The sequence below is a fragment of the Pristis pectinata genome, chromosome 1 (genome assembly GCF_009764475.1).
Source record: "Pristis pectinata isolate sPriPec2 chromosome 1, sPriPec2.1.pri, whole genome shotgun sequence".
Classification (NCBI taxonomy): domain Eukaryota; kingdom Metazoa; phylum Chordata; class Chondrichthyes; order Rhinopristiformes; family Pristidae; genus Pristis; species Pristis pectinata.
The window spans coordinates 85,034,698-85,060,732 of NC_067405.1; the positions used below are offsets into that span (position 1 = coordinate 85,034,698).

At 39.9% G+C, this 26,035-nt stretch overlaps 1 protein-coding gene across 1 annotated transcript in view; it reads left to right on the top strand.

The window, feature by feature from the left end:
• The window catches only part of LOC127571850 (EH domain-containing protein 4-like), a 66,397-nt gene that overhangs the window by 1,422 nt on the left and 38,940 nt on the right, over positions 1 to 26,035 (top strand). The window contains exons 2-3 of the mRNA XM_052018598.1: positions 18,716 to 18,892; positions 22,986 to 23,083. Coding sequence (XP_051874558.1) covers positions 18,716 to 18,892; positions 22,986 to 23,083 — 275 coding nt within the window. The remainder of the gene's footprint in view (positions 1 to 18,715; positions 18,893 to 22,985; positions 23,084 to 26,035) is intronic.

The window sequence follows — 26,035 nt, forward strand, 5'->3', positions numbered from 1 at the left end:
CACATTGGGAGCACGAAGAGTTCCTGAGTGAGCAATGGAAGGAGCAGACAGTCTCACAAACTACCCCACCAGGCACTATCTGTCTCTTCTGTAGAAGTGTGTGGTTGCCACTTTGGCATCATCAGCCGCCTCTTATTCCACAAAACTAGAGTGGAAGTAAGTTATCCTAGATTCTGCAGGACTGCAGAAGAAGAAAAAAATGTAAGTTATAATGGTAGTGATGAATGACGTTATCACCTGCAGAAATCATACAAACATTGAATGTGTTGGCAGATCTATCATGCTGGATAGATTTGGGGGGGTGGGAGTGGTGATGGTGGCGGGGTGGTAGCCTGCCAGAATTTATTTAGCTAAGTTTACCTACTATTGGTGTTGACCTTGCCTCTTAGTATCTTGGCTCTTTGGCATTAGCTTTAAGTAGAGCATCACATGTAGACAGAGTGATGTGAATTGAAATCTCACACACAGTCTAGGGGCTGGCATTTCAGTGTGGTATTAAAGATGTGCAACACTCAGATATACAAGGGGATGGGAGAAATGTGGAGGACACAAGGGGCTTCATGAGGATACAAGCTAAGTGGCAACAACATGTCAAGTATACAATATGGAAAATGTGAAGTTATCCACATTAGTAAAAATGACAGAAATTTTGAGCATTTTTAAATGGTGAAAGATTGGGAAATGTTGATGTTCAAAAGGACCTAGGTATCCTTGTTACAGAAGGCATTGAAAACTAACAAGCAGGTTCAGCAGGCAGTTGTGAAGGCAAGTGGTACATTGGTCTTTATTGCTGGAGGATTTGAGTATAAGACTAGCAATGCCATTCAATAATCATAGAGGACCTTGATGAGACCACATCTGGAGTGCTGTGTACAATGTTGGGCTCCAAACCTGAAGAAAGGTATACTTAGTGTAAAGGGAGAGCAGCATAATTCACCAGACTGGTTCCTGGGATGGTAGATCTGTCATATGAGGCTAGGTATCTCTTTATAAAGTTTAGAGAATAACAGATGACCTCACTGACACATACAAAATATTTAGAGGGTTTGACAGGATAGTGAGAGGGTGTTTCCCCTGGATATAACTAGGTGTTGTCACTTTCTCAAAATAAAGGGTAGTCCATTTACAACTGCATACTTAAATGCATATCTGTATAATAGAAAGTGTGTGTAAACTTGTCATTCTCTAGTGATAATACTGCAGTTATTGACTAGCAGAAGGTGCAATTACAGCATGACATTTACTCAATTTCCACTTAAATATGTACTTGACAAGTTAATAAGAAAATTGGCAGATGCGTTGCCCATTCTTAATTGCGCTTAAGAAGGTCATGATAATAAGAACATAATTTCCTCATTCAGAATCTTTGGCATTCTCTACGCAAAAGGACTAAGGTGTCTCAGTCATAAGTTGCATTCAGAATAGCGACTAATAGATTTTGATATTAGTGGAATTAAAGCATATGGGGATAGGGCAGATAGGTGTAAAGGTAGAAAATCAGCCATGTTCTCGTTGAATGGCAAAGCAGGTTTGCAGGACTGAATGGACTACTTTTATTTCTTATATTCTTATTATCATGCATCAGCACCTTCTCAAGGGCAATTAAAATGGGCAACACATCTGCTAACTTATTAACTTGTCAAATACATATTTAAGTGGAAATTGAGTAAACGTCATGCTGTAATTCCACCTTTTGCTAGTCGATAACTGCAGTATTATCACGGGAATGACAAGTTTAAACACGCTTTCTATTATACACATATGCATTTAAGTATATGGATAACAATTAAAAGAAGCATGCAAATATATGATTTTTATATTCTGTAATTAGAGTAAATATAAAGAACTAGTTATATTATGTTCAAGGTGACTGAATTACACACCCATCCCAGTAATCCTTTGCTCTCCAATCTGACTTCATTCCTACATTTGAAAGACTTTGGGAAGTCAAATTGGGTACAGGATACTAAGTCTTGCAGGTTGCTATTATAGTCACAGAATTCATGTAGCTGGTCCACTTAATTTTCTGGCCTTTCCTCCATCTCCCCAGGAGCTTGATGGCAGATTATTAGATGATATTACTGCCATTGAACATCAAGGGTAGATTATCTTGTTGATAGTAGTTACCTTTGTGGCATGAATGTTACTTTCTACCTTGTTCAAATCTGAATGTTGCTGAGACCTTTTTGCATGTGGGCATAGACATTAACTTGGGAGTTGTGAATAGAACTGGATATGCAGAAGAAAAATTCTGACTGTGTATTAGGAAAGTCATCATTAAGTGCCTGAAACTGGTTAGGCCTAGGACCCTGCTTTGAGGAACTTTGTTGAGATATCTTGGGGTTGAGGTGATAAGCTTCACCAACCTCAACCACCTTGCTTTATGCAAAGTGTGACTCTGGCTGGTGGAGAGCTTTCCCATGATTCCCTTTGTCTTCAATTTTGTTGGGGTTTATCAATGCTGCATTTGGTCAAATGCTGCAGAGGGCAGTTAATCTCACCTTGTGTATGGAATTCAGCTCTTTTGTGCTTATTTGGATCAAGGCTATAATGACATCTGAAGACAAGTGACCCTGGCATACCTAAACAGCATCAGTGAGTGCCACTTGGTAGCATTGCAAATGACATGTTACATCAGTTTGTTGACTAATTAGTTAGATTGGATAGATATAGATTGGATTTGTGTTACTTTTTGTGGGTAGAGCATACTTGAGCACTTTTTCAGTAGATGTCACTTTTTGGGTATTGTAACTGTACTGGAACAACCAGTTCTTAGCACTACATCTGGGATATTGTTGCGGTCCATTGCCATTGCTGAATTTGGAGTGCTCAAACTCTATCTTGATTTCTCGTGAAGTGAACAGAATTGGTCAAAGACTTTGTTTTGGGGTAGGGTTCTTAGAAGGAAGCTGAGGGATGATGGATTTGGCCCTTCTGGCTAAGGATGATTGTAAGATGATTTTGTAAAGATGATTTTTTTTGTTTGCATAGTAGGGGAATTAAGGGTTATGGGGAAAAGGCAGGTGGGTGGATCTGAGTCCACAGACAGGTCAGCCATGATCTTATTGAGTGGCACAGCAGGCTTGATAGGACAGATGGCCTACTCCTGCTCCTATTTCTTATGTGCTTATGTAAATACTTCAGCCTTATTCTTTGCACTCTTTTGCTAATTTCCGCCATCTTTAGGGATGTTTGTGAAGAGACCTTGTTTTGTTGATTGTTTCTTTGTGCAGTCTTGGCAGGACTTCAGAACCTTAATTGAGTGGTTTAATCCTGCATGCTGTTCCTTGTTAAACCTGGGTTGGTCCTGTAGCTCTATGGTATTGGAAGAGTGAGAGACAATGCTAGGTAATGGGTGGGATATAATTCTTCTGGAAGACAACAGTGCTTCACATATGTTCATTTTTTAGCTGTTGCATCTCTTCTAAATCTATCCCATTTAGTGCTGGTAGTACATACAAAAGGTTGAAGGGACTCCTTGGCGTAATACAGCTTTTTGTCTCGACAAAGGCTGTGTGAAGGCCATTTCTTCCAATGCTATCGTGGAATGGTGTATATGTATGACAAATAAATTAGTGAAAGTGAGGTAATTGATTTATCCTTGTGGTGATTCTACCTCCGCCTGCTTCAATCTAGCCTGGCAGCTGTGTCCTTAAGGACTGAGTTAGCTTGCTCTGTACTGGTGCTATGCTGTTGGTGTTGGATATTGATGTTGTCTACTCAGGGTACATTCTGTGCCCCAGTTACCTTCTCATACTTCCAGGTGGCGTTCAACATGACGGAATCGTAAGCTAAGAAGTGATAGGTGGTAATCAGCATGATATTGTCCATGTTTGACTTTTATCATGATACTTCACAGAGTGAATGTTGAGCAGTCCTCCGCTAGTCCCTGTGGATCTATACAACTGTCACCATATCTGATGGATGTCAAGTGCTGAAGTTTTGGGACATACCCAAGGATGGTGATCTGGGAATCTGAACTAAAAGATATGATTCTGTCAGGCTGTTTCTTAATTAGTCTGTGGTGCAGCTTTCCTAAGTAAGGAAGAAGTCCCCAGATGTTAATGAGAAGAACTATATTAAGAGTTCTGACTCTATTGGGGTAAATGTCTGGTTTGATTTCAAGTGGTTTGTCTTGTTTTATTTTTTTTTGATGAAGCTGGGTGGCTTGCTGGACAATTTTGGAGGGCTGTTAAGAGTCAACCACATTGGTTCTGATCTTCTGGTTTAAATAGTCTGGTAACAATTACATTAAAAATCAAAAAAAACTGCAGCTGCTGTCAGTCTGAAACAAATGCTGAAAGACTCAGAAATGCTGAGAAACCGAGATAATAATTCAGATTGAAGATCTTTTGACCTGAAACGTTATCTTAGTTTCTCTTGTCACTGAAGCTGCCTGATCCACTAAGGGTTTCTAATATTTTCTGAACTTGGTCAACCTGGGTACAATAACGTGATGGGGTGCATCAGATTAATGGATGTAATGTAAACATTGTGTATGCTTTGTATTCATTTTTATAGATGCATTGACTTTATATGTGGATAATTATACCTAAGCTTCTAGTTAATATTTGGCATGTCATTTGCTGCCAAGCATATCCCTCCATCCATTATTCTTTACAGGTCTCCTCTTCCAGTCCAGATGATTTGAAGAACTGTATTTTTAGAACTGTATTTACTCCTGCCCTCCCTACTCTTGACCTTTGTCTTAGTTGCTTCTGCTTCAGCCTCTGCTTCCCTGATTCATTTTTGAATAGTCTGGATTTCATGGCAGACAATTTGTTCATCTATTCTAATAATTTTTAAATTTGGAATTTGTTCCAGTATTCGCTGTACTCTACAACAGGGACTGTTTTATTTTCTAATGTTATATGGTTTTACTGTTAATTACAAATGGTACAAAACATCTCCCTTCTAATTTTATTTGGCTGACCTTGGTCATGTCCCCCATGTATACTGTCTAAAGAAATTATTATTTAATGTTTAAAAGTGCCTGCTTCTGCTGCAAATGCCATAGATATGCAATGTGGATACACTGGTTTGATTTCTGGGAATTGTTCAATGAAGAGAGATTGACCTATACTCTGTAATTTAGAATGTGGATTGATCTCATTTAGACATACTGCTTTGACAGAGTAGTTGCTGAGGGGTTGTTTCTTCTAGCAGGAGAACCTAAAACTAGAGGTTATAGTCTTTGGCTAAGGAGTTGGTTTAAGACTTTAAGACTTGGATGAGGAATGATTTCTGTACTCGGTGTGATGTACATCTTCGGAATTGTCTACTCCAGAGGGCTGTCAATGCTAAGTAATTTCTGTAATTCAAGACTGAGATCAATAATCTCTCTTTGAAAGGAATCAGGTAGGCAAAGAATTTGAGGTGCAGGATCAGCCGTAATCTTTTTAAATGAAGGTGCAGATTGAAATGAGTGTACGGCCTAGTTCTTTTCTCTGTCTTAAGTTATCATACCATCCAGTTTGTATGTTCAAATCGATATTTTTGAACAAATCCGATCAGGTTTTATTCACAAGATGTGCATTTTAGGAGAATTTTAATTAACTGCTTACTGTAGGGTTTTGGGTTGCAACCAACGACTAAGAGCTGCCCTCGTATTCTAATATTAGAAAACAGAGCGGGAGTCGGTCATTTGGTCCCACAAGTCTGCGCTGCCATTCAACAAGATTATGGCAAATGTTGCACTTCAGTATTTTCAACTCTATCCTCTAATTCCTTTAATATCCAGAAATTTATTGATTTTCAGTTTTGAATGTGATCAATGAATGATCCTCTACAGCCTTCTTGGGTAAAGAATGTGAAAGGTTCAGCACCCACAGTGGAAAATTTGCCTCAACTCAGTCCTAAATGGTCTACCCCTTTGAGGTACAGATTTCTGGGTCTGAACTGTTCAGACGGAAAAATTATTCCTGCATCTGGTTTGTCTAACCCTCTAAGAACTTGGTTTGGTTTGCATGTTGTGTAGAACTCTACTGCCTGCTGGTTTCTTTGTTGCCCATGCTCAAGATCATTTGTTGGTGAAACCTTTTGCCTTATCTACCTGTTAGATTATTCCAGCGCTACTCTTCTGGCTGCTACCACCCTTCTCTGCTCTGTATACCAGCTTCTACCTATATCTATGCATTATTTCAATATTAAGAGAAGGTAACCTAGAAGGCTTCTCAAAGGAGGCCATATGGGTAAAGATTAGGAATAAAAAAAGGTGTTGTCACTTTGCTGAAGGTGGATTGCACAAGGTATAGAGGAACAGATATGTAGGCAAGTATCAGAGAGATGCAATAAAAATAGGGTTATAGCACTAGCAAATTTTAATTTCTTGAATATTAACTGGGAAGGAGCATAACCTTATCTTGGGGAATGAAGTTGGTCAAGTGGAGGGAGTCAGTGGGGGATCATTTTCAGAATAGTGACCATAACTCCATATATTTCAAAGTGGTTATGGAAAAAGATGGGGATGAATGAAAAATAAACATCTTAAGTTAGAGGAAAGCCAATTTCTTTAGAATAAGACAGTACCTGGCGAAAGTTGACTGGGAGCATCTACTTGCAGGTAAGTCTACATCTGCACAGTGGGACGAATTCGAAGGAGAAACAGCAAGAGTTCAGGGCTAACATGTAATGGTACAAGCCAGGGGTAACAAGTTCAGGGAACCCTGAATGTCAAAAGTTATTGAGGGTTGGATAAAGAGAAAAAAGGAAAGATATAGGCAGGTATAGGGAACTACAGATGAGTGAAGCCTGTCAGGAGCACAATAGTCATTGGGAGGTGCTTAAACAGGAAATTAGGAAAGCAAAGAAGGCTCATGAAATATCAATGGTAGGCAGGATTAAGAAGGCATTCTATGACTATATTAAGGGCAAAGGAACAACCAGGGAAAGAGTTTGGCCCATTAAGAACAAAAGGGGTAACCTGTGTATGGAGTCAGAAGGTATAGAAATGGTCCTAAATACTTTTCAACATTATTCACTAAGGAAACAGACTTTGTAGCTGGTGAATTTAGTGAAGGGGGAGGTGAAAGTCTTGTAAGTCTCAGTGAATAAAGAGGAGATACTCAATGCCTTAGTGGGCTGAAAGGTGGATAAATTCCTTGGGCCAGATGGGAGCTATCCCAGTCTGTTGTGGGAGGCAAGGGAAGAAATTGCAGGGGCTTTAACTGAGATTTTTAAATCCTTGCTGACCACAAGTGACATTCTTGTTGACTGAAGGACAACAGATATGCTTCCCCCCTTTCAAGAAGGGCAGCAGGGAAAAGTCTGGTAATTATAGACCTATGTGCCTAATGTCAGTAGTAGACAAATTATTGGAAAAAATGCTGAGGGAAAAGATTAATGATCACTTGGAACAACAGGGTCTAATCAGAGACAACCAACATGCTTTGACAAGCGCAGATCCTTTCTGACCAATCTGATTGAATTTTTTGAAGAGGTAACCAAGTGTGTCGATGAGGGCAGAGCAATGAATATGGTTTTTGATAAGGTCCTACATGGGAGTCTGGTCTAAAAGGTTAGGGCCCATGGGATCCAGGGCAATTTGGCAAACTGGATTCACATTCAGCTTGGTGATAGGAGACAGGGTGATGGTAGATTGTTTTAGTGATTAGATGTCTATTATTAATTGTGTTCCTCGGGGATCAGTGGTGAGACCTTCGCTATTTGTTATATACGTGAATTATTTGAATGTGGATGTAGAAGGCATGATCAGTAAATCCACAGATTACATGAAGATTAGTGGAGTCATGGATAGTTTTGAGTGCAACCTTGAGCTACAGAGTGATATCAATGTTTTACTGAAATAGGCTGATAAATGACAGATGGATTTCAATCCATTTAAGTGTGAGCTGATGTATTTTCAGAGTACAAATGAGGCTAGGATATATATTATGAATGGTAGGGTCTTAAGAGCATTGATGAACAAAGGGACCTTGGAGTTCAAATCCAGAGATCTTTGAAGGTGCCAGTGCTTGTAGACGATGTGGTTAAGAAGGCATATGGGATACTGGCCTTCATTAGCCGGGGCATCGAATACAAAAGCAGGGAGGTCATGCCCCAACTTTATAAAATTTTGATTAGGCCTCAACTGGAGTACTGCGTGCAGAACTGGGCGCCATACTGTAGGAAGGATATGATAGCACTAGGGAGGTTCAGAGGAGATCCACCAGGATATTGTCTAGGATGGAGAGTTTCAGTTATGAGGAGAGACTGAAGAAGCCAGGTCTGTTCTCCCTGTAGTGGAGGAGGTTAAGAGGGGACATGATTGAGGTTTGTAAAATTGGATATAAAGAGGGTAGACTGCAGGAAACTTTTACCCATATCAGAGGTAGACAAAACGAGAAGGTGTAGATTTTTAGGATTGGGGGGAAGACATTCGGAGGGGATATGAGGGGGACTTTTTTCACCCAAGAGAATGCTGAGTGCCTGGAATACACTGCCCGACAGAGTGGTTGATGCAGGGTCACTGAAAGGAGTCTCTAAGTGAGCACTTGAATTGCTTAGACATAGAAGGGTATGGGCCAAGTGCTGGGAGATGGCATTAGTGTGGATGGGCGCCCATTGGCCAGCGTGGATGTGGTGGACCAAATGGCCTGTTTCCATGCTGTATGTCTTTATGACTATGACTCTATAGTAGTGTAGCGGTTAGCGTAATGCTTTACAGCGCCAGCGATCCGGGTTCAAATCCAGCCACTGTCTGTAAGGAGTTTGTACGTTCTCCCCGTGTCTGTGTGGGTTTCCTTCAGGTGCTCCGGTTTCCTCCCACATTCCAAAGACGTACAGGTTAGGAAGCTGTGGGTATGCTATGTTGCGTCGGAAGCGTGGCAACACCTGCAGGCTGCCCCCAGAACACTACGCAAAAAGATGTATTTCACTGTGTGTTTCGATATACCTGTACATGTGACTAATAAAGATATCTTATCTTAATTTTATCTTAATTAATTAATCTTATCTACCCCCCCCCCCAAAAAAAAAAGCTTTTTAGTCGTGGCAGGTGAGCTCAGACCCGTGTTGTGCTCCTGCGCAATGTGGGAACTCAGGGAAGCTGCCAGAGTTCCTGATGACTACGTGTGCAGGTGGTGTGTCCAGCTGCAGCTCCTGACAGATCATGTGACGACACTGGAGCTGCACATGGATTCACTTTGGAGCATTCGCGATGCTGCGAATGTTGTCGATAACACATTTGGTGAGTTGGTCACACTACAGTTTAAGGTCCTAAGGAAAGATAGGGAATGGGTAACCAACAGCAGTAGCAGGAAGGTAGTGCAGGAGTCCCCTGCGGTCATCTCCTTCCAAAACAGATATACAGCTTTTGATACTGTTAAGGGAGATGGCTCATCAGGAGAAGGCAGCAGTAGCCAGGATCATGGCACCATGAGTGGCTCTGCTGCACAGGAGGGTAGGAAAAGGAGTGGCAGAGCTATAGTGGTAGGGGATTTCATAGTAAGGGGAATAGACAGGAGCTTCTGTGGCTGCAAACGGTACCCCTGGTTGGTGTGTTGCCTCCCAGGTGCGAGGGTCAGGGATGTCTCAGAGGGCAGGGCATTGTAAAAAGGGAGGGTAAGCAGTCAGTTGTCACGGTGCATGTAGGTACCAACGATATAGGAAAAAAGCGGGATGAGATCCTATAAACTGAATTTGTAGAGATAGGAGATAAATTAGGAGATCAGGGGTAATAATCTCAGGATTGCTGCCTGTGCCACGTGCTAGTCAGAGTAGGAATGGCAGCATAGTTAGGATGAATATGAGTCTTGAGCAATGGTGCAGGAGGGAGGGTTTCAGATTCCTGGGGCATTGGAACTGGTTCTGGGGGAGGTGGGACCAGTACAAATCAGACGGTCTGCACCTGGGCAGGACCAGGATCAATGTCCTCGGGGGATTGTTTGCTAGTGCTGTTGGGGAGGGTTTAAATTAATATGGCAGGGGGATGGGAATCCATGCAGAAAGACAGGGAAGCAATGCAGAGACCAAAGCAAAAGTTAGAAGAGAGAAAAGTAAGTTGAGTACAAAAGTCAAATGCAAAGGACAAAAGGTTGCTAGATTCTAAAAGGACAGTGAGTGTAAGGGCACTTTATCTGAATGCCTGCAGTATTCGAAACAAGGTCACTGAACTTGTGGCACAAATCGGTACAAAGGGGTATGATTTAGTGGCCATTACAGAAACGTGGTTGCAGGGTGGAAATGAATGGGAATGAAATATCCAAGGGTATCAGGTAATATGGAAGGATAGGCAGGAAAGTAAGGGAGGTGGGGTAGCGCTCTTAATCAAGGATGAGATCAGGGCGGTAGTGAGAAACAATACAAGATCTAAGGAGCAGAATGTTGAGTCCATTTGTGTAGAGATTAAGAATAGTAAAAGGGGAAAAAAAAAATCACTGATGGGAGTTGTGTATAGGCCACTGAATAATAACTTTACAGTGGCACAGGCAATAAACCAAGAAATATCTGATGCATGTAAGAATGGAAAGGCAGTTGTCATGGGGGACTTTAACTTGCACATAGATTGGGCGAATCAAGTTGGTCGAGGCAGTCTTGAGGAGGACTTCATAGAATGCATCCATGAAAGCTTTCTTGAACAGCATGTTAGTGAACCTTCAAGAGAAAATGCTATCTTAGAACTGGTCCTATGCAATGAGCAGGTAAAATTAACGTAGTTAGGGATCCTCTTGGAAAGAGTGATCACAGTATGATTGATTTTCTCATACAAATGGAGGGTTCAATAGTATGATCTAAAACCAGTGTATTATGCCTAAACAAGGGAAACTACAATGGGATGAGGGAGGAGTTGGCTAACGTAGATTGGGAACACTCACTGTATGGTGGGACAGTTGAGGAACAGTGGAAGACTTTCAACGAGATTTTTTACAGTGCTCAACAAAAGTATATTCCAGTTAAAAGCAAGGACATTAAGGGTGGGGAGAGCCAGCCTTGGATAACTAAGGATATAAAAGAAGGCATCAAACTAAAAGCTCATGCATACAAAGTCGCCAAGAGTTGTGGGAAACTGGAAGAATGGGCAAACTTTAAAAAGCAACAAAGAACCAGTAAGCAGGCAATAAGGAAAGGAAAGTTAGATTATGGAAGTAAACTAGCACAGAATATAACAACAGATAGTCAAAGTTGTTATAATTAAATAAAGTCGAAAAGGGTGGCTAGAGTGAGTGTAGGTCCCTTGGAAGATGAGAAATGTGAATTATTATTGGATAATGTGGAAATGGCTGAGGCTTTGAACAACAATTTTGTGTCTGTCTTCATGGTGGAGGACATGTCTAACATGCCAAAGAGAGATGTTATGGATGCGATGGCAGGTGAGGACTTCGATGCAGTCGCTGTTACCAAAGAGGTAGTGATGAGCAAACTAGTGGGTCTAAAGGTAGACAAGTTCCCTGATCCTGATGGGATGCATCCCTGGGTACTGAAAGAAATGGTGAAAGATATAGTAGCTGTATTTGTGATAATTTACCAACATTCTCTGGACTCTGGGCAGGTCCTGGCGGATTGGAAGACAGCAAATGTCACGCCACTGTTTAAAAAAGGGATGTAGGCAAAAGGCAGGTAACTGTAGGTCAGTTAGCTTAATGTCTGTAATTGGGGAAGTTGCTTGAAGCTATCATTTAGGAAGAAATAACGAGACATCTGGATAGAAGTGGTTCCATCAGGCAGACACAGCATGGATTCAGGAAGGACAGGTTCTGTTTGACAAACTTACTGGAATTCTTTGAGGATATAACAAGTGCAGTGGATAGAGGGAACAGGTGGATGTTGAATACTTGGATTTCCAGAAGGCATTCGATAAGGTGCAGCATAAAAGACTTATCCATAAGATAAAGATGCATGGAGTTGGGGGTAATATATTAGCATGAGTAGAGGATTTGTTAACCAATAGAAGGCAGAGAGTTGAGATAAATAGGTGTTTCTCTGGTTCGCAATCAGTAGTGAGCGGAGTGCTGCAGGGAACGGTGCTGGGCCCACAACTGTTTACAATGTACATTAGTGATCTGGAAGAAGGGACTGAGTGTAGCATATCTAAGTTTGCCGATGATGCTAAATTGAGAGGAAAAGCAAATTGTGCAGAGGATGCAGAGAGATGTGGATAAGTGAGTGGGCAAGGGTCTGGCAGATGGAGTACAACATTGGTAAATGTGAGGTCATCCACTTTGGAAGGAAAAATAGATCAGATTGTTATTTAAATGGTGAAAGATTGCAGCATGCTGTTGTGCAGAGAGACGTAGGAGTGCTTGTGCATGAATCACAGAAGGTTGGTTTGCAGGTGCAACAGGTTATCAAGAACTCAAATGGAATGTTGGCCTTCATTGATAGAGGGATTGAATTTAAGAGCAGGGAGGTTATGCTGCAACTGTACAGGGTACTGGTGAGACTGCATCTGGAGTACTGTGTGTAGTTCTGGTCTCCTTGAGAGGAGATGTACTAGCTTTGGAGGCAGTGCAGAGGAAGTTCACCAGCTTGATTCCGGAGATGAGAGGGTTAGCCTAACGAGAGATTGAGTCGCCTGAGACTATGCTCACTGGAATTCAGAAGAATGAGAGGGGATCTTATAGAAATATGTAAAATTATGAAAGGGATAGATGAGATAGAGGCAGGAAAGTTGTTTCTACTGGTATGTGAAAATAGAACTAGGGGATGTAGCCTCAAGATCTGGGGGAATAGATTTAGGCTGGAGATGCGGAGGAACTGCTTTTCCCAGAGAGTAGTGAATTTGTGGAATTCTTTGCCCAGGGAAGCAGTAGAGGCTACCTCATTATTTAAGACACAGATTTTTGCCTAATAGGGGAATTAAGGGTTATGGGGGGGGGGGGGAAGACAGATAGGTGGAGCTGAGTCCATGGCCAGATCAGCCATGATCTTATTTTATGGTGGAGCAGGCTTGACAGGCCAGATGGACCACTACTCCTCCTATTTCTTATGTTCTTATATTTGCATGTCAGTCAACAGATTCTTAAAACACTCTGTTCTGAGCTGGTTACAGCAAGAGATTGTCAGATGGTTAGTGGAAACGATGCAAGGAAGTCTCAAAGTCTCCTTGAAAAATGTAATATCCCCACGAGATTAGGGGAATCCCCAGCTCAAAATGGCAAAGGAACATTTGTGTTGGAACTGAAAACTGAGTCTCTCTTCATCTGGAAAATATGGGTGCTTATAGTGTTAATGGTGGAAGGGGTGCAGCTTCTTCCAACCTCCTGTCAAGTAGTTTCTGCCCCACCTGTTGCAGAATTTGTGGGTCCTACATTGGCCTTTCAGCTACGTCAGAAGCAAGTCATCCTTGATCCCATGGGGCAGTCAAAAAAGAAATTGACAAAGAAGAATTGCACCAGGTAGAAATCATTTGATTGGTGGGAAGAAGGAAGGAAGGAGGAGTATCAGATTTTCTTACCATATTCTAGAGAAGAGCACTGTAATGAATTGAAGACTGATCCTCTTTGTTTGGTCTTAATTACTTTGCTTTGGTATCCTTGTACATCTTTAACTAGAGAATATTAGATTAGTGCCTTACTGCTAGTTAATAATAGGAGCACGTAGTGAGAAATTGAATTGCAATTTTGATTTATTTCATTTACACAAGAATACTGTTTTGTAATTTTTATATTAAAGTTATCAGATAGTAAACTTCAGATTAAGTTTAGGAATTCATTTAAATGGACAGGGCTCAACAGTTGACAAAGGGTATAATGAAGGATTTTCAATTCTGATGAAGGGTCCCAGCCCCAAAATGTTAATTGTTTCTCTTTCCACAGATGCTGCCTGACTTGCTGAGTGTAGTATTTAATTCTTTTAATTTTAGATTTCTAGCATCTGCAGTTTTATTGTTGATTTTCAGTCCTCAAAACATGTTTCTTGGGAGTGTTTGGTGCCCAATAATAACAGTTTATAATTCTAAAATTTTATTGAGACTTGGAGCCATCATAGAGTATTAAAACGTCACAGCATCTGTGGAGATCGATGGCCTTTCATCATAACTTGGGAAATTAAGAAATCCAACACATTTTAATTGCAGAGAAGATGGAGATGTGAAGATAACAAAAGGAATGAATACCATAGGGTGAAGGCCAAGAGGGGATGAATAGTATAAGTGATGTACCTGCTGAGGGAGAATTAAATAAAAGAAAATTATAGAAATACCCAGCATGCTAGGCAGCATCTGTGGAGAGAGAGAGAAATTTAGTATAACATTACAGATTAATGACCATTCTTCAGTACTGACCAGTTCAGATACAACTGGAGAGGCTGATAATCTGAAACTGAATTAAGTTTTGATTCCCAAAGGCTGTAATGTATCATTATATTATAAGTTTTTCCTTGGCGTCAGCAACTTGGACGATCTATCCTGGGTCGAACACATTGATGCAATCATGAAGAAGGCATGCCAGTGGCTCTACTTTGTGTGGCATTTGAGAAGATATGTCACCAAAGACTCTTGCAAATTTCTATAGATGTACAGTAGAGAGCATTCTGACTGGTTGCATCACAGCCTGGTATGGAGGCTCCAGTGCACAGGATTGCAAGAGTCTGCAGAGGGTTGTAGATTCAGCCAGCTCCATCACGGGCACAACCCTCCCCACCATCAAGGACATCTTCAAGAGGTAGTGCCTCAAGAAGGCGGCATCCATCACTAAGGACCCTCGCGCAACATTTTAGGAACAGCTTCTTCCTCTCCACCATCAGATTTCTGAAAGGTCCATGAACACTACCTTGTTATTCTCTTTTTTTTGCACTATTTATTTTATAGTAATTTTATATCTTTGCACTGTACTGCTGACACAAAACAACAAATTTCACGGCGTATAAGTCAGTGATAATAAACCTGATTATGATCTTCTATTTTCCTTGAGGTTAGGTTAGATGATATTAGAAGAGCATAAGAAGTGAAAGACTGAGGGAGTAGAATGGAGAATTAAAGTAACAGACAACTGGAAACTGAACATTGATGTACTGCAAAACAGTCACAAGTGTGGAAGGTGATGTCATCAGAGAATGGAATGGAGTTCACACAGGGAACAGCATAGAAAGAGGTGCAGACTTTGTTTTTATGACTGAACCTAAATATAAATGCACAGAAGATTAAAGAAGTAAATGTAGTGAGGATTGATAAGAGAACTGTATGGAATTTGGATCTCGACGTCAATCCAGTTCAGAGTTTCAGCAGTTTAGAAAGCTGGTATTTTAAACTCCTTTCCATATATCTATTATAAACATTGTTTTAATAAGAAGGGCAGAATGTTGCTGGTGGGAAAGCACTTAGCTTTCCAATATTTTCTGTTTCAGATTTCCCCACTAGCAACATTCAAATATGAGGAGAGAAGTCAGTGTAGTTAAGGCTTCGCGTCGATGACCTTTCATTGGAAAACATTAGAGATTAACCAGGTAAGGAAAACATTAGAGATTAACAAGGTAAAGAAAACATGATTGCTTGGGTGAAGAACAAAGCTACTTTGAGGAGGGAATTCCTTAAAGAAAAGTAACAGTAAACTAAATGTTAAAACAGAGGCAAAGTAGGAAAAATCTGAAATTAAAATGGAAAATAGCAGGCCAGATAGCAAAGTTAAATTTTATTTACTGAAATTACACCGACAGCCAGAGGCTGAGCATTCAAGTTTTGTTTTAAACAAATAGCCCAGCTGATTAGGCAACTAAAGGACAGGACTCATCATAAAAATAGTTCAGATGTAGAGGTTGGCACAGTTACGGTTTATAAATGTTGCTTCAGAAAAAGGGAAGAAGTGGGGAAAAAGTATTGATTTCTGAAGGAGATATCAGGGTGTAAGAGAAATCCTAGGCAAATGAAGATACTGATATTACTAGAGGGTGTGGACAAAATGTATAGCTTTAATTTCTGCGGAAAGGAGGGTATGTTGGCAACGTTGGGAAAAATGTCAACTCCTATTCTGAATTAGCTTTGAATCCTTTCCAATGACCTATTAATCTTGGGAGAGGTCCTTAATTGTATGGTGTGTCTGAGGCATGTGTGGACATATGTTAATATAGTTTTTGAAATGATACGGGATGTGTATGTTGCGGCACAAAAAATTGCACATTGTAGATTATCTATAATAGTACTCTTATCGAGAAAGTATTAGCACATATCAGAAAAGCAAAATACTGTAGATGCTCGATAGTACATATCTTGCAGGAAGCAAGTGTCAGTAATTGCAGGAAATGTGTGTTGTGTATGAGGATTACAAAATATTATGTTTATAATGGGAGAGAGATTTGCTCTGCAGCACTGTGCTGTTGTAAACCACAATGATGTACAGACTAAAGCAATTCATTTACGCAAAGTATCTCATTTATGTAGGCTTGAGTAGTTGGAAAATCCTCTTTATTTTGAAAAGACTGGACAGGCATCTGAGGAAACCGATGATGACAGGAAATCATTGATAAAGCTGTGTGACAGGAGTCTTTAACAGAACTGATGATGGGCACACTGTTTCAAATGAATATAGATTGTTGGTATGTCTGGGCATCTTTGCTGATTCCATTTATCATTGTATCCTGCTGTGACGCCAGACTTTTCAGCAGGAATACTTTAATGAATAATTTTGAAAATTATACAGGGATAACTAAAAGTGAAGCAGATATTGGCCTGTGTCCCAATCCTCACAAGAATTCAGTAAATTACTAAATTCTTGAAGGCACTAACTTTAGATTTTAGAATGATTACTTTTTCTTTATTCAAAAGATTGCTTAATTTTCTAATTTTTTTTAAGAAAGCCTGTTGATTAAACTGTTGAATTTTGTTTTGCATGAAGACCTGCTAAATATAGCCATGCAACTACTTTTCTGTTCACAGACATGCAGATTTGCATGTAATGTTCCAGAAACTCCACCTTGAAAGCCTGGTGCTGCATAAAGGTGTATTTAATTACATTAATTCTACCAATAAATAACTGCTCTAGATTTGTGGTTAGGAAATTATTTTGGAGACTATCATGGATAGCTAGACCACAATAAATGTTTATTTCCCACTTCCTTGATGGCCATTGTCACATACGTGCCTCAGTTCCATTATGAATCTGGAAAACATTCTTTCTCTTCACTGCAAATGACACTTGAGTAGATATAGTATGTTGCAATGTCAAGTTCTTTGAAATAGTTTCAAGAATATAAGAAAAGCAAGGGCCCTTACGCCACTACGCCATTCAGAAAGTTCATGGCTAATCTGATCTTTGGCCCTTTGACGTTGAATGGCCGAGATCTAGTTATCCCACTGTTAGGGATTTCTCGAAGAGATGAGGAAAAGCTTGTTATTTTTGTTTAACCTGGAGTGTGGTAGAACTTGGTATATACTGGAGGTAGAAACACTCATCACATTTAAAAATGACTTGGATGTGTACTTGCATCGATAAAAATTGGTGAGGGTTGACGGGGAAAGAAATTTGGCATGTTCCCATCGACCCTCACCAATTTTTATCAAAGCACCATAGAGAACATCCTATCCAGATGCACCAAGGATTGGTATGGCAACTGCCTCTGTGGCCTGGAGGTACAGTCATAGAGCTGAAAAGTAGGTTTAGGCACGGTAACTCTTTTGTCGACTAATATAGATGTGTTGGGCTGAATGGTCGCCTTCAATTTTGTAAACCCCTTATTCAAAGAAATGGAGCAGTTAGAGAAAAACTCATCCTTTAACCATCAGTTAATAATTCTCTTAATTCAAAGGAATAAAATCTATACAATTTGTCTTCATTATTTAACCACAATCTCAGTATCATTCTGGTGACTCTGGTCTTCATTATTGCCTTTCTCAAGTATCTTGAGCTGAATACTATAATCTATCTGGTGTTTGAATGAATCTATACATAGCTCTAACATGCAGTGCCCACTCCCCAGTTTGAGGGTTGGTCTGGACATATTGACTAATTTTCTATTAGCCTTTAATTTTTTCTCTTGTACCCATGGATTTCTGTGTGAAGACCCATCCATAATTTCTATAGTTCCTAATGTGTTTCCTCAAAATATATTTTATTCATAACATTTGTATATATTCAATTCTTACATCTTTGCATTCACTGTACCTAGCATATCCTTTTGCTTATTAGATTTACATTCTAGCAACATGATGTAAATTTTTCTTTAGTTTTACATAGAATGCAGCCCTTCAGTGTGCAGTGCAAGAGGACCCTAAAATGTGGTCTTGCCCCTGAGGGCCGATGTGGCAACTGTGTCTAGCTTCAGTGTGCCCCTCAGCATGTAGTTTAAAATAGCTGCCTATTTGAGATAGAGATGAAGGGAAATATTTTCTACCAGAGAGCTACAAGTCTTTGGAACTCTTCCTCAAAATATGATGCAGCCTTAGAATCTTGATAAGCAAGGGGTTAAACAATTATTGTGTCTAGATGTTAGTGTGGAACTGAGGTTATAATTAGATCAGCCGTGACCCTATTAAGTAACAGCTGATTTGAAGGGCTGAGTGGTCTACTCTTGCTCTCAATTTGTATGTTCATATCACTAACCCTTTGCAACTTTTTTCAGAGTTTAACATAATTATATTTTGTACTTAATCTGCATGCTTCAACTTATTACAGGTCTATATCCTCACCCTAATGAGCAATTTTTAATTAAAGAAATGTACACATAATTTGGAAAAAAAAGCTTTCAGTTTGTATTCTAAAGTTACATCAGATCAGGCATTTTTTTTCTTGTGTGCTGCAGTGTGTAGCAATATGCAAAGTCTAACTAACATGTTGTTATACCATAGGTACCTCCTGGAACAGGATTTTCCAGGGATGAGAATTGGACCTGAACCAACAACAGATTCCTTCATTGCTGTGATGCATGGAGAAGAAGAAGGCATCATTCCTGGCAATGCACTTGTTGTAGATCCCAAAAAACCCTTCCGTAAACTGAATTCTTTTGGAAATGCTTTCCTAAACCGGTATGTATGACCTTTGGGTGCATAAACTTGTAATCCTGCTTAATTGATAAGATACCAGAATATTTGACACAATACTGCCTTAATTTGTAGCACTAGGCTGAAAAAACTATGCTTTCACCAAGGGTTTGTATTATAGTCTAGAACAGACTCCCTTCTGCTGTCTGTAAGACTGTAGCATGGAGTAACCTTGAACGGTTTTAACCAGGTTAGTGTGTACTTGTCCACAACATTAATGCCACCCACAGCTTATCATAGCAACCTTTTTTCCACATAGCCACTGAGGAAGAATAGCATGTGGTGGTCATTGATTGGTTGGATTTAAATGTTTCACCTTTATTTTGCTGTTTTTGTTAGCTCTTTTTTTTGAAAGCATGGAACTTGCAACTGTCCTAGGATTTTTTCCCAGTGCTTGCCCATGCCTGGTTAGTCTAAACAGCAAAGATCACTGGGTTAGTTGTATTGCAAGTGTTATGCCTACAGATATATCCTTATCCAGGCATGCAGGAATTATGATGCTGGAGCTTCTTGCACCTCTCATGCAAGGCTGTAGAAATCTTCTGGCTAAGACCAACCTAGCATTTAAGAGCTGGAACCTAGGATTTTCTGACCTTGCAGCACAGAAGGCAACCTATGCTGGCAATGCTGCTTGGCATATTTACTCTCTAATTGATTGGATTGCAAACTGTTGATGTTTGAGGAAGGAAGGATGATCATCAGAAACATCTGCCCAGATGAAGTTGTTGTTTAAAAATAGTCTGGTCACTTCAATGAATATAAATAGAAAGCTCTACAAATAATTGTATATGAATCAATCCTACTTATTTGAGATAAATTATCTATGAACTAAATAATTATGTAGTGCATCTACACAGTTCAAAGCTAAATTGTAGGAAAGGAATTAAGAATTCATGCTTTTGCTCAATAATTGAACTTGCCCTTCATAAGAATGACATAAGGTGACAAGGAAGATTGATGAGGGTAGTGCAGTGGATTTGGTCTATGTGGATTTTAGTAACGCGTTTGATAAGGTTCCTCATGGTAGGCTTCTTCAGAGGCCAAGGGATCCAGGGAAGCTTGGCTGTGTGGACTAGGAATTGGCTTGCCTGTAGAAAGCAGAGGGTTGTGGTGGAGGGAGTGCCCTCGGATTGGAGGACAGTGACTAGTGGTGTCCCGCAGGGATCGGTTCTGGGACCTCTACTTTTTGTGATATTTATAGATGAGGGGGTGGAAGGCTGGGTTAGTAAGTTTGCGGACGACACTAAGGTCGGCGGTGTTGTGGATAGTGTGGAGGGCTGTCAGAGCTTACAGAGGGATATTGATAGGATGCAGGGCTGGGCTGACAAGTGGCAGATGGAGTTCAATCCGGAGAAGTGTGAGGTGGTACACTTTGGAAGGACAAACTCCAGGGCAGAGTACAGGGTAAATGGCAAGGTACTTGGCAGTGTAGAGGAGCAGAGGGATCTGGGGGTTCATATTCACAGTTCACTGAAAGTTGCCTCACAGGTGGATAGAGCAGTTAAGAAGGCCTATGGGATGTTAGCTTTCATAAATCGTGGGATTGAGTTTAAGAGCTGCGAAGTGATGATGCAGCTTTACAAAACTCTAGTTAGACCACATTTAGAGTACTGTGTTCAGTTCTGGTCGCCGCATTATAGGAAGGATGTGGAGACGTTGGAGAGGGTGCAGAGGAGACTTACCAGGATGCTGCCTGGATTAGAGCGTACGGAATATGAGGAGAGGCTTAAGGTGCTAGGGCTTTATTCACTGGAAAGGAGGAGGATGAGGGGAGACATGATAGAGATATATAAAATATTGAGAGGAATAGATAGAGTGGACAGTCAGCGCCTCCTTCCCAGGGCACCAATGCTCAAGACAAGAGGGCATGGCTTTAAGGTTATGGGTGGGAGGTTCAGAGGAGATGTCAGGGGGAGGTTTTTCACCCAGAGAGTGGTTGGTGCATGGAATGCACTGCCTGGGGTGGTGGAGGAGGCAGATACATTGGACAGGTTCAAGAGTTTGTTGGATAGGCATATGGAGGAATGTGAGATCGAGGGATATGCGGGAGGAAAGGGTTAGATAGTGTGAGGGTGGTTTGATGGATGGCACAACGTGGTGGGCTGAAGGGCCTGTTTTGTGCTGTATGGTTCTATGGTTCAGCATGTGATACTAGATTGTGCTGAGACTGGCATTTTCACTTGTGGGATATTTTCAGGTCAAACTAAAACTGTTGGATATGGGCGTCTCCATTAAGAAATGATACTGTCTCTTTGCCCTTTGTCACTTTTTAGATAATGGTTGATTAGGGATATTGTTTAGGATTTTGAATATGTTGGTCTGTGCAGGTGACCTGAAAGTAGGGTGAAAGACAGAGAAACACTTTATTTTCAATATTCTGAATACAGCTGTGAAGTCTTTATTACTTAGTCGGTGGCAGCTGGGTGTAGTTCCTTTTTTTCAAACAATTTTACAAAATAAAAGCTGAGTTAAAATTAAAAGACAATTATTTGGCCATGTTTTCCTTCTGAACTAATTAACTACATTAATCTACTGTTTAGGTGTTTATAGTTCAGATTAATAAGAAAATGAGACTTAGTATAATTATTGTATTTCTTGCCAATATATCTGTTCGAAATCTTTCTTAAGTAGCTTTGCCACTGTTTCATGGGCTTCATGGATTATCATACAGTTGAGGCTTGACCTCTATTCTCTCGTGGTGATCCCGTTGAAACGTGTAAAATTCTCGGAGGACTCGATAGGGTATTTTACCTGGTAAAGTAGTCTAGAACTAGGGGCCACAGTCTCAAAATAAGGGATAGGCCATTTCGGATTGAGATGATGAGAAATGTCTTCATTCAGAGTGTGAAGAGTCTTTGGAATTCTGTACCAGGACGGTTGTGGAGGCTTAATCATTGATTTCATTCAAAACTGACATTGATAGGGAAATTGAGGAAGTAGTACTGGAAAATGGTGTTGAGGTAGAGGTTCAGGCACTAATTTATTGGATGAGGAGCAGGCTAGAGGAGCTGAATGGCCTACTCCCATTTCTATTTCTTTTAATCTTATGTTCCTAGACTTATGATTGTAATTGACGATTTATATGCAAGTTAATCTGAATTACATTGCTAAGTTTTCCTCTCCAGTTTATAACATTTAGGAGGCAAGTACCTATATCTCCAAGCATTTCACTGATTTAAGGCCAGGATGTGAAATTTAACTGCAGGTACGTACCTATTGTGATTGGAATTAATGGAGCAGTCAACAAATCACAAACAGGCAAAATCTTAGTAAAAGCGTCTTTCGCAATTAACTAGATTTGAGCAGGAGAGGTAAATTGGATTTCCAAAAGCAGTGATTGCTTTCTTCTTGCGTAATAGATGCAAAATGTTTTGGGGAAAGTTGGATTTTAATACAATATGATCTAAAGTCAGTAGGTTTCCACTTTTAATTCCCCTATAATTTTCCTCCCTCCATTTCTTCCACCAATGTTGGTGCTGGAATAGGGTTTTACTAGCGCTGTCAGACCACAACGTCATACTTAGTGAATATTTCGTTGGACGAGTCTGGGCAGAACATCATGAACCTATAATATACATGCATCAACATTCTTTTCAGGTGTTGGAGGAAAGAAGAAATATGCCAGAACTTGGTCTCTATCAATAATCTAATGGTGATGTAATCAGTTTTGGTGCTCCTACAGTAGTTGGATATTGACTGTTGACTGACCCCAGGACAAACTGGTTTGCATGGTTTAGTGCAGCAGTACCTCTGCTTTTGTTACTTTTATGAAACAAACATGTTTTGTGGACTTGTAATGTCATTCCTTTGTTTTTGTAAGTATATATCATTTAACTAGATTTAATTGTATGGTCGATTGATTTCTCTTAACACATTCCTAGGAAGGCTCAGAATATTTGGAGGTAATGTGCAACGTCTCAGGTATAAGCATGTGCTCTGATATTTGGATCTTCACATTTAAATTTCCAGTTTTGATTACTGTAAAGTATTAAGAAGCTACCCATCTGTTGGATCTATTCATAATTCCTATGGTGCATGTTCAAGATCTATGTGATGTCGTGTTCTTTACCATTTGCAGGTTCATGTGTGCTCAGCTGCCAAATCAAGTGCTGCAAAGCATTACTATTATTGACACACCTGGAATCCTCTCCGGGGAAAAGCAACGCATGAGCAGAGGTAAGAGTACTTTAAATGGAGATGGGTGGCTATAAAGCATCTCCCTCCTGAATTACATATGGGAAAAGCCAAGTATTTTGTTTTTTTGATTCCTCCTTGGCAGCTAAGTGTCATTGATAGCGATATTGACTGTCATTCAATTTTTAACTTTTCCCAAGCAGGAAGCTTTTTTTAGTTTACAAAATTTAATTTCTTCCTTCCCTTTTCTTTGCCTCCCTTATTTCAAAAATAGCTATTTCCTCTGTCACCTTTCCTGTGAGCCCAGACTGGGCTAAAATTTGCTTATTGAACTACTGAACTGAATAAAGAGTGAAATCTGACAAAATTTAAGAAGGATAAATTAAGTGTGGCAAGGGTTTACATTCAAGCACTGTGTTAAATGTAATATCACTGTCTGCTGTACCACTTTTGTGTTCACAGCGCAATTTTAATTTAGCTGGAGGTGCCATTTGCAGAATGTGCAGATGGATTACTGTAGAGTTCAGAGAGAGACCAGTTGTTGACTGGATAGGAAGCTGGCAATATGTGGTAGTGTGGAGTGGTTGGACATGATGTGGGAGCATGCATAACTGCATAAGTTCAGGATAAACTATGTGTTGAAATTGGACAGGGGAGAGTTTCAGGCAGTAAAAAAAACCCAGAAAACAGTTGATATTTGTTGTTTTATACTCTTTGGACAGCTAAAAGGAAGATGAAAATATTTGCATGAGATTAGAAGGAATTGTATGATTAATGAAATGGGTGTTTTGAATCGACAAATTTTTCTGTTGTTGGTTCAGGGGTTCAATTCAGCTACTATTATTGCTTGTCAAAATGGGGTATTCTTAGTTATATAACAAAACTTAAAATGTACCAACTTTTGATTTCTGCAATAAATTTCAGTTACATTGGTAATGGCAAAGCTGAATGATCATATGTTTTACATATGAGCTTTTTCACCTCCAAGTTACCCATACACATTGTTGAATGACATTCTATTATGTGTCCACAAACAAATGTGATGGGTCAGCAGTCTGTGCACAACATCGTCATTTTAAAAGCAAAGCAAATAGCATGGCTGATAGGACGCTGTGTTGACAATATTTGTTACTTTATCAATGTAAAAAAGGCTGAAATTTATAAATAGGGGCAGCACAGTGACGCGGCTAGTAAACCCACTGCTGCATGGCTCCAGTGACCCAGGTTTAGCCCTGACCTCCAGTGCTGTCTGTGTGAAATTTGCACAGTCTCCCTGTGACAGTGTGGGTCTCTCTGGGTGTTCAGGTTTCCTTCCACATTCCAAAGATGTGGGGGTCAATTGGCCATGATAAATTGCCCATGGCGAATGGTCAAATTTTACAGCGAGGAGTTGATTGGGAATCTGGGGAGAATACAATGGGATTAGTCTAAATGGTTGCTTGATGGTAAGCGTGTACTTGGTGGGCTGAAGGGCCTCTTTCCATGCTGTATGACTCTATGAACTGTAGATCTTTGAGGTTGTTTTTTTTTTCAGTTGTGCTAAAATCTGAAATTCAGGCCAACCTCAACGAAAGGAAATGGCTGACTTTTCCCCCATTTGGATGGCATGCTATGGATTCCACTAGGATTATCTTGCTTCTGCACTCTGCCCCAGTAATAGGGTGCTATTGATCATTCATTTCGGTTACCTTAGGCTCCTTTTCTTTGTTATTGTCTGCTCAGCCTTCTACACATCTTACTTCCTTAAGAGATTTAGTCGGTTTTAACCTCTTCTTCCTCTGTTCCATCACTTTATCCCAAGCGGCGCACCAATTAATCCTTGTGTTGTAAGTGCCTTTTACCCTAGAAAGGAAGAATACAGTATTTTCTCAAAGCAACTTTCACAACACCAGGATATTTCAGTTGGCTGCAAAGAACTGAGTAGCATTGAGTCAGCATTGTAATGTAGAAATTTACAGCTTTTTGTTTGAGTTCATTTATTACTCATGACAACACATGAGTTAACAACAGTTCATATAAAGAAATGGCTAGACCTTTTAAAATGCATTAGGTAGAAAAATACAGGAAAAGTAGTGAATGGGCCTTGAGTATGCACATTTACATTAATAATTCTGTCATGGCTCTTGCTGAATAATATATTTTAGCTTTTGATAATGAGGGATTGAAGGTTTATTCCATAATTTGTTTAGATTCTTTGAATAGCAGTTTATGTATTTAACTGAGCTAGTTTATTTGAAGATGTTTTGTTCTTGAAACGTTTGTGTCAGATCAAAGGATCGAGCAACCAGAGATAAAGGTTCTCAAATAGCCATGTCCAAGTCATGAGAAGAGAATTAGCCAGTAAATTTCAAAATATTGTTGCCAGAGTATCAAATTGGGGATTTACCTGCAGCTGCCTATTCCCGGCTGATTCAGTTTACTGCTGCAAATGGTATGGACAAATTTAATTTTATGTGTGCACTGTACACTAAAGAACTGTGCAATTGTTTCCAGGGATCAAGAGAATGCATCTTTAGTATATTAAGGTGAAAATTCTGTTACTTATCTCAATTGAACTAAGTACTGTACATTTATGTTTCTTGTTGAATAAATTATTTTCGTTTACATCACGTCTGGATCTGATTTTACCTTGTTATTTGAAGTTGAGAACTTCATAGTATATGCTGTTTAGTATATAGTGTTTAATAGTATAGTACATAGTATATAATGTTTAGTTCTCCACTCAGCCTCCCAAGCATTTGAGTTTGCAAAGGCACAGTTTGGATCTTGGGTAGTGTACATTGGAATGTTCTGTGGTATTGATCTTGAGTAGGAAATCTATCATTAAAAATCTAGCATTAAATTGGTTTCTCTTCTATGGGTCTCTTTTCCCGTTCCATCAGTTCCTCTTTTCTTGAAGTAATTACTAAACTCCAACTCCTGGCACTCACTAACCATTGTAACTGTAAAAACCCTTCATGCTAGGTGTAAAAAGCACCTTCTATCCAAGTGTCC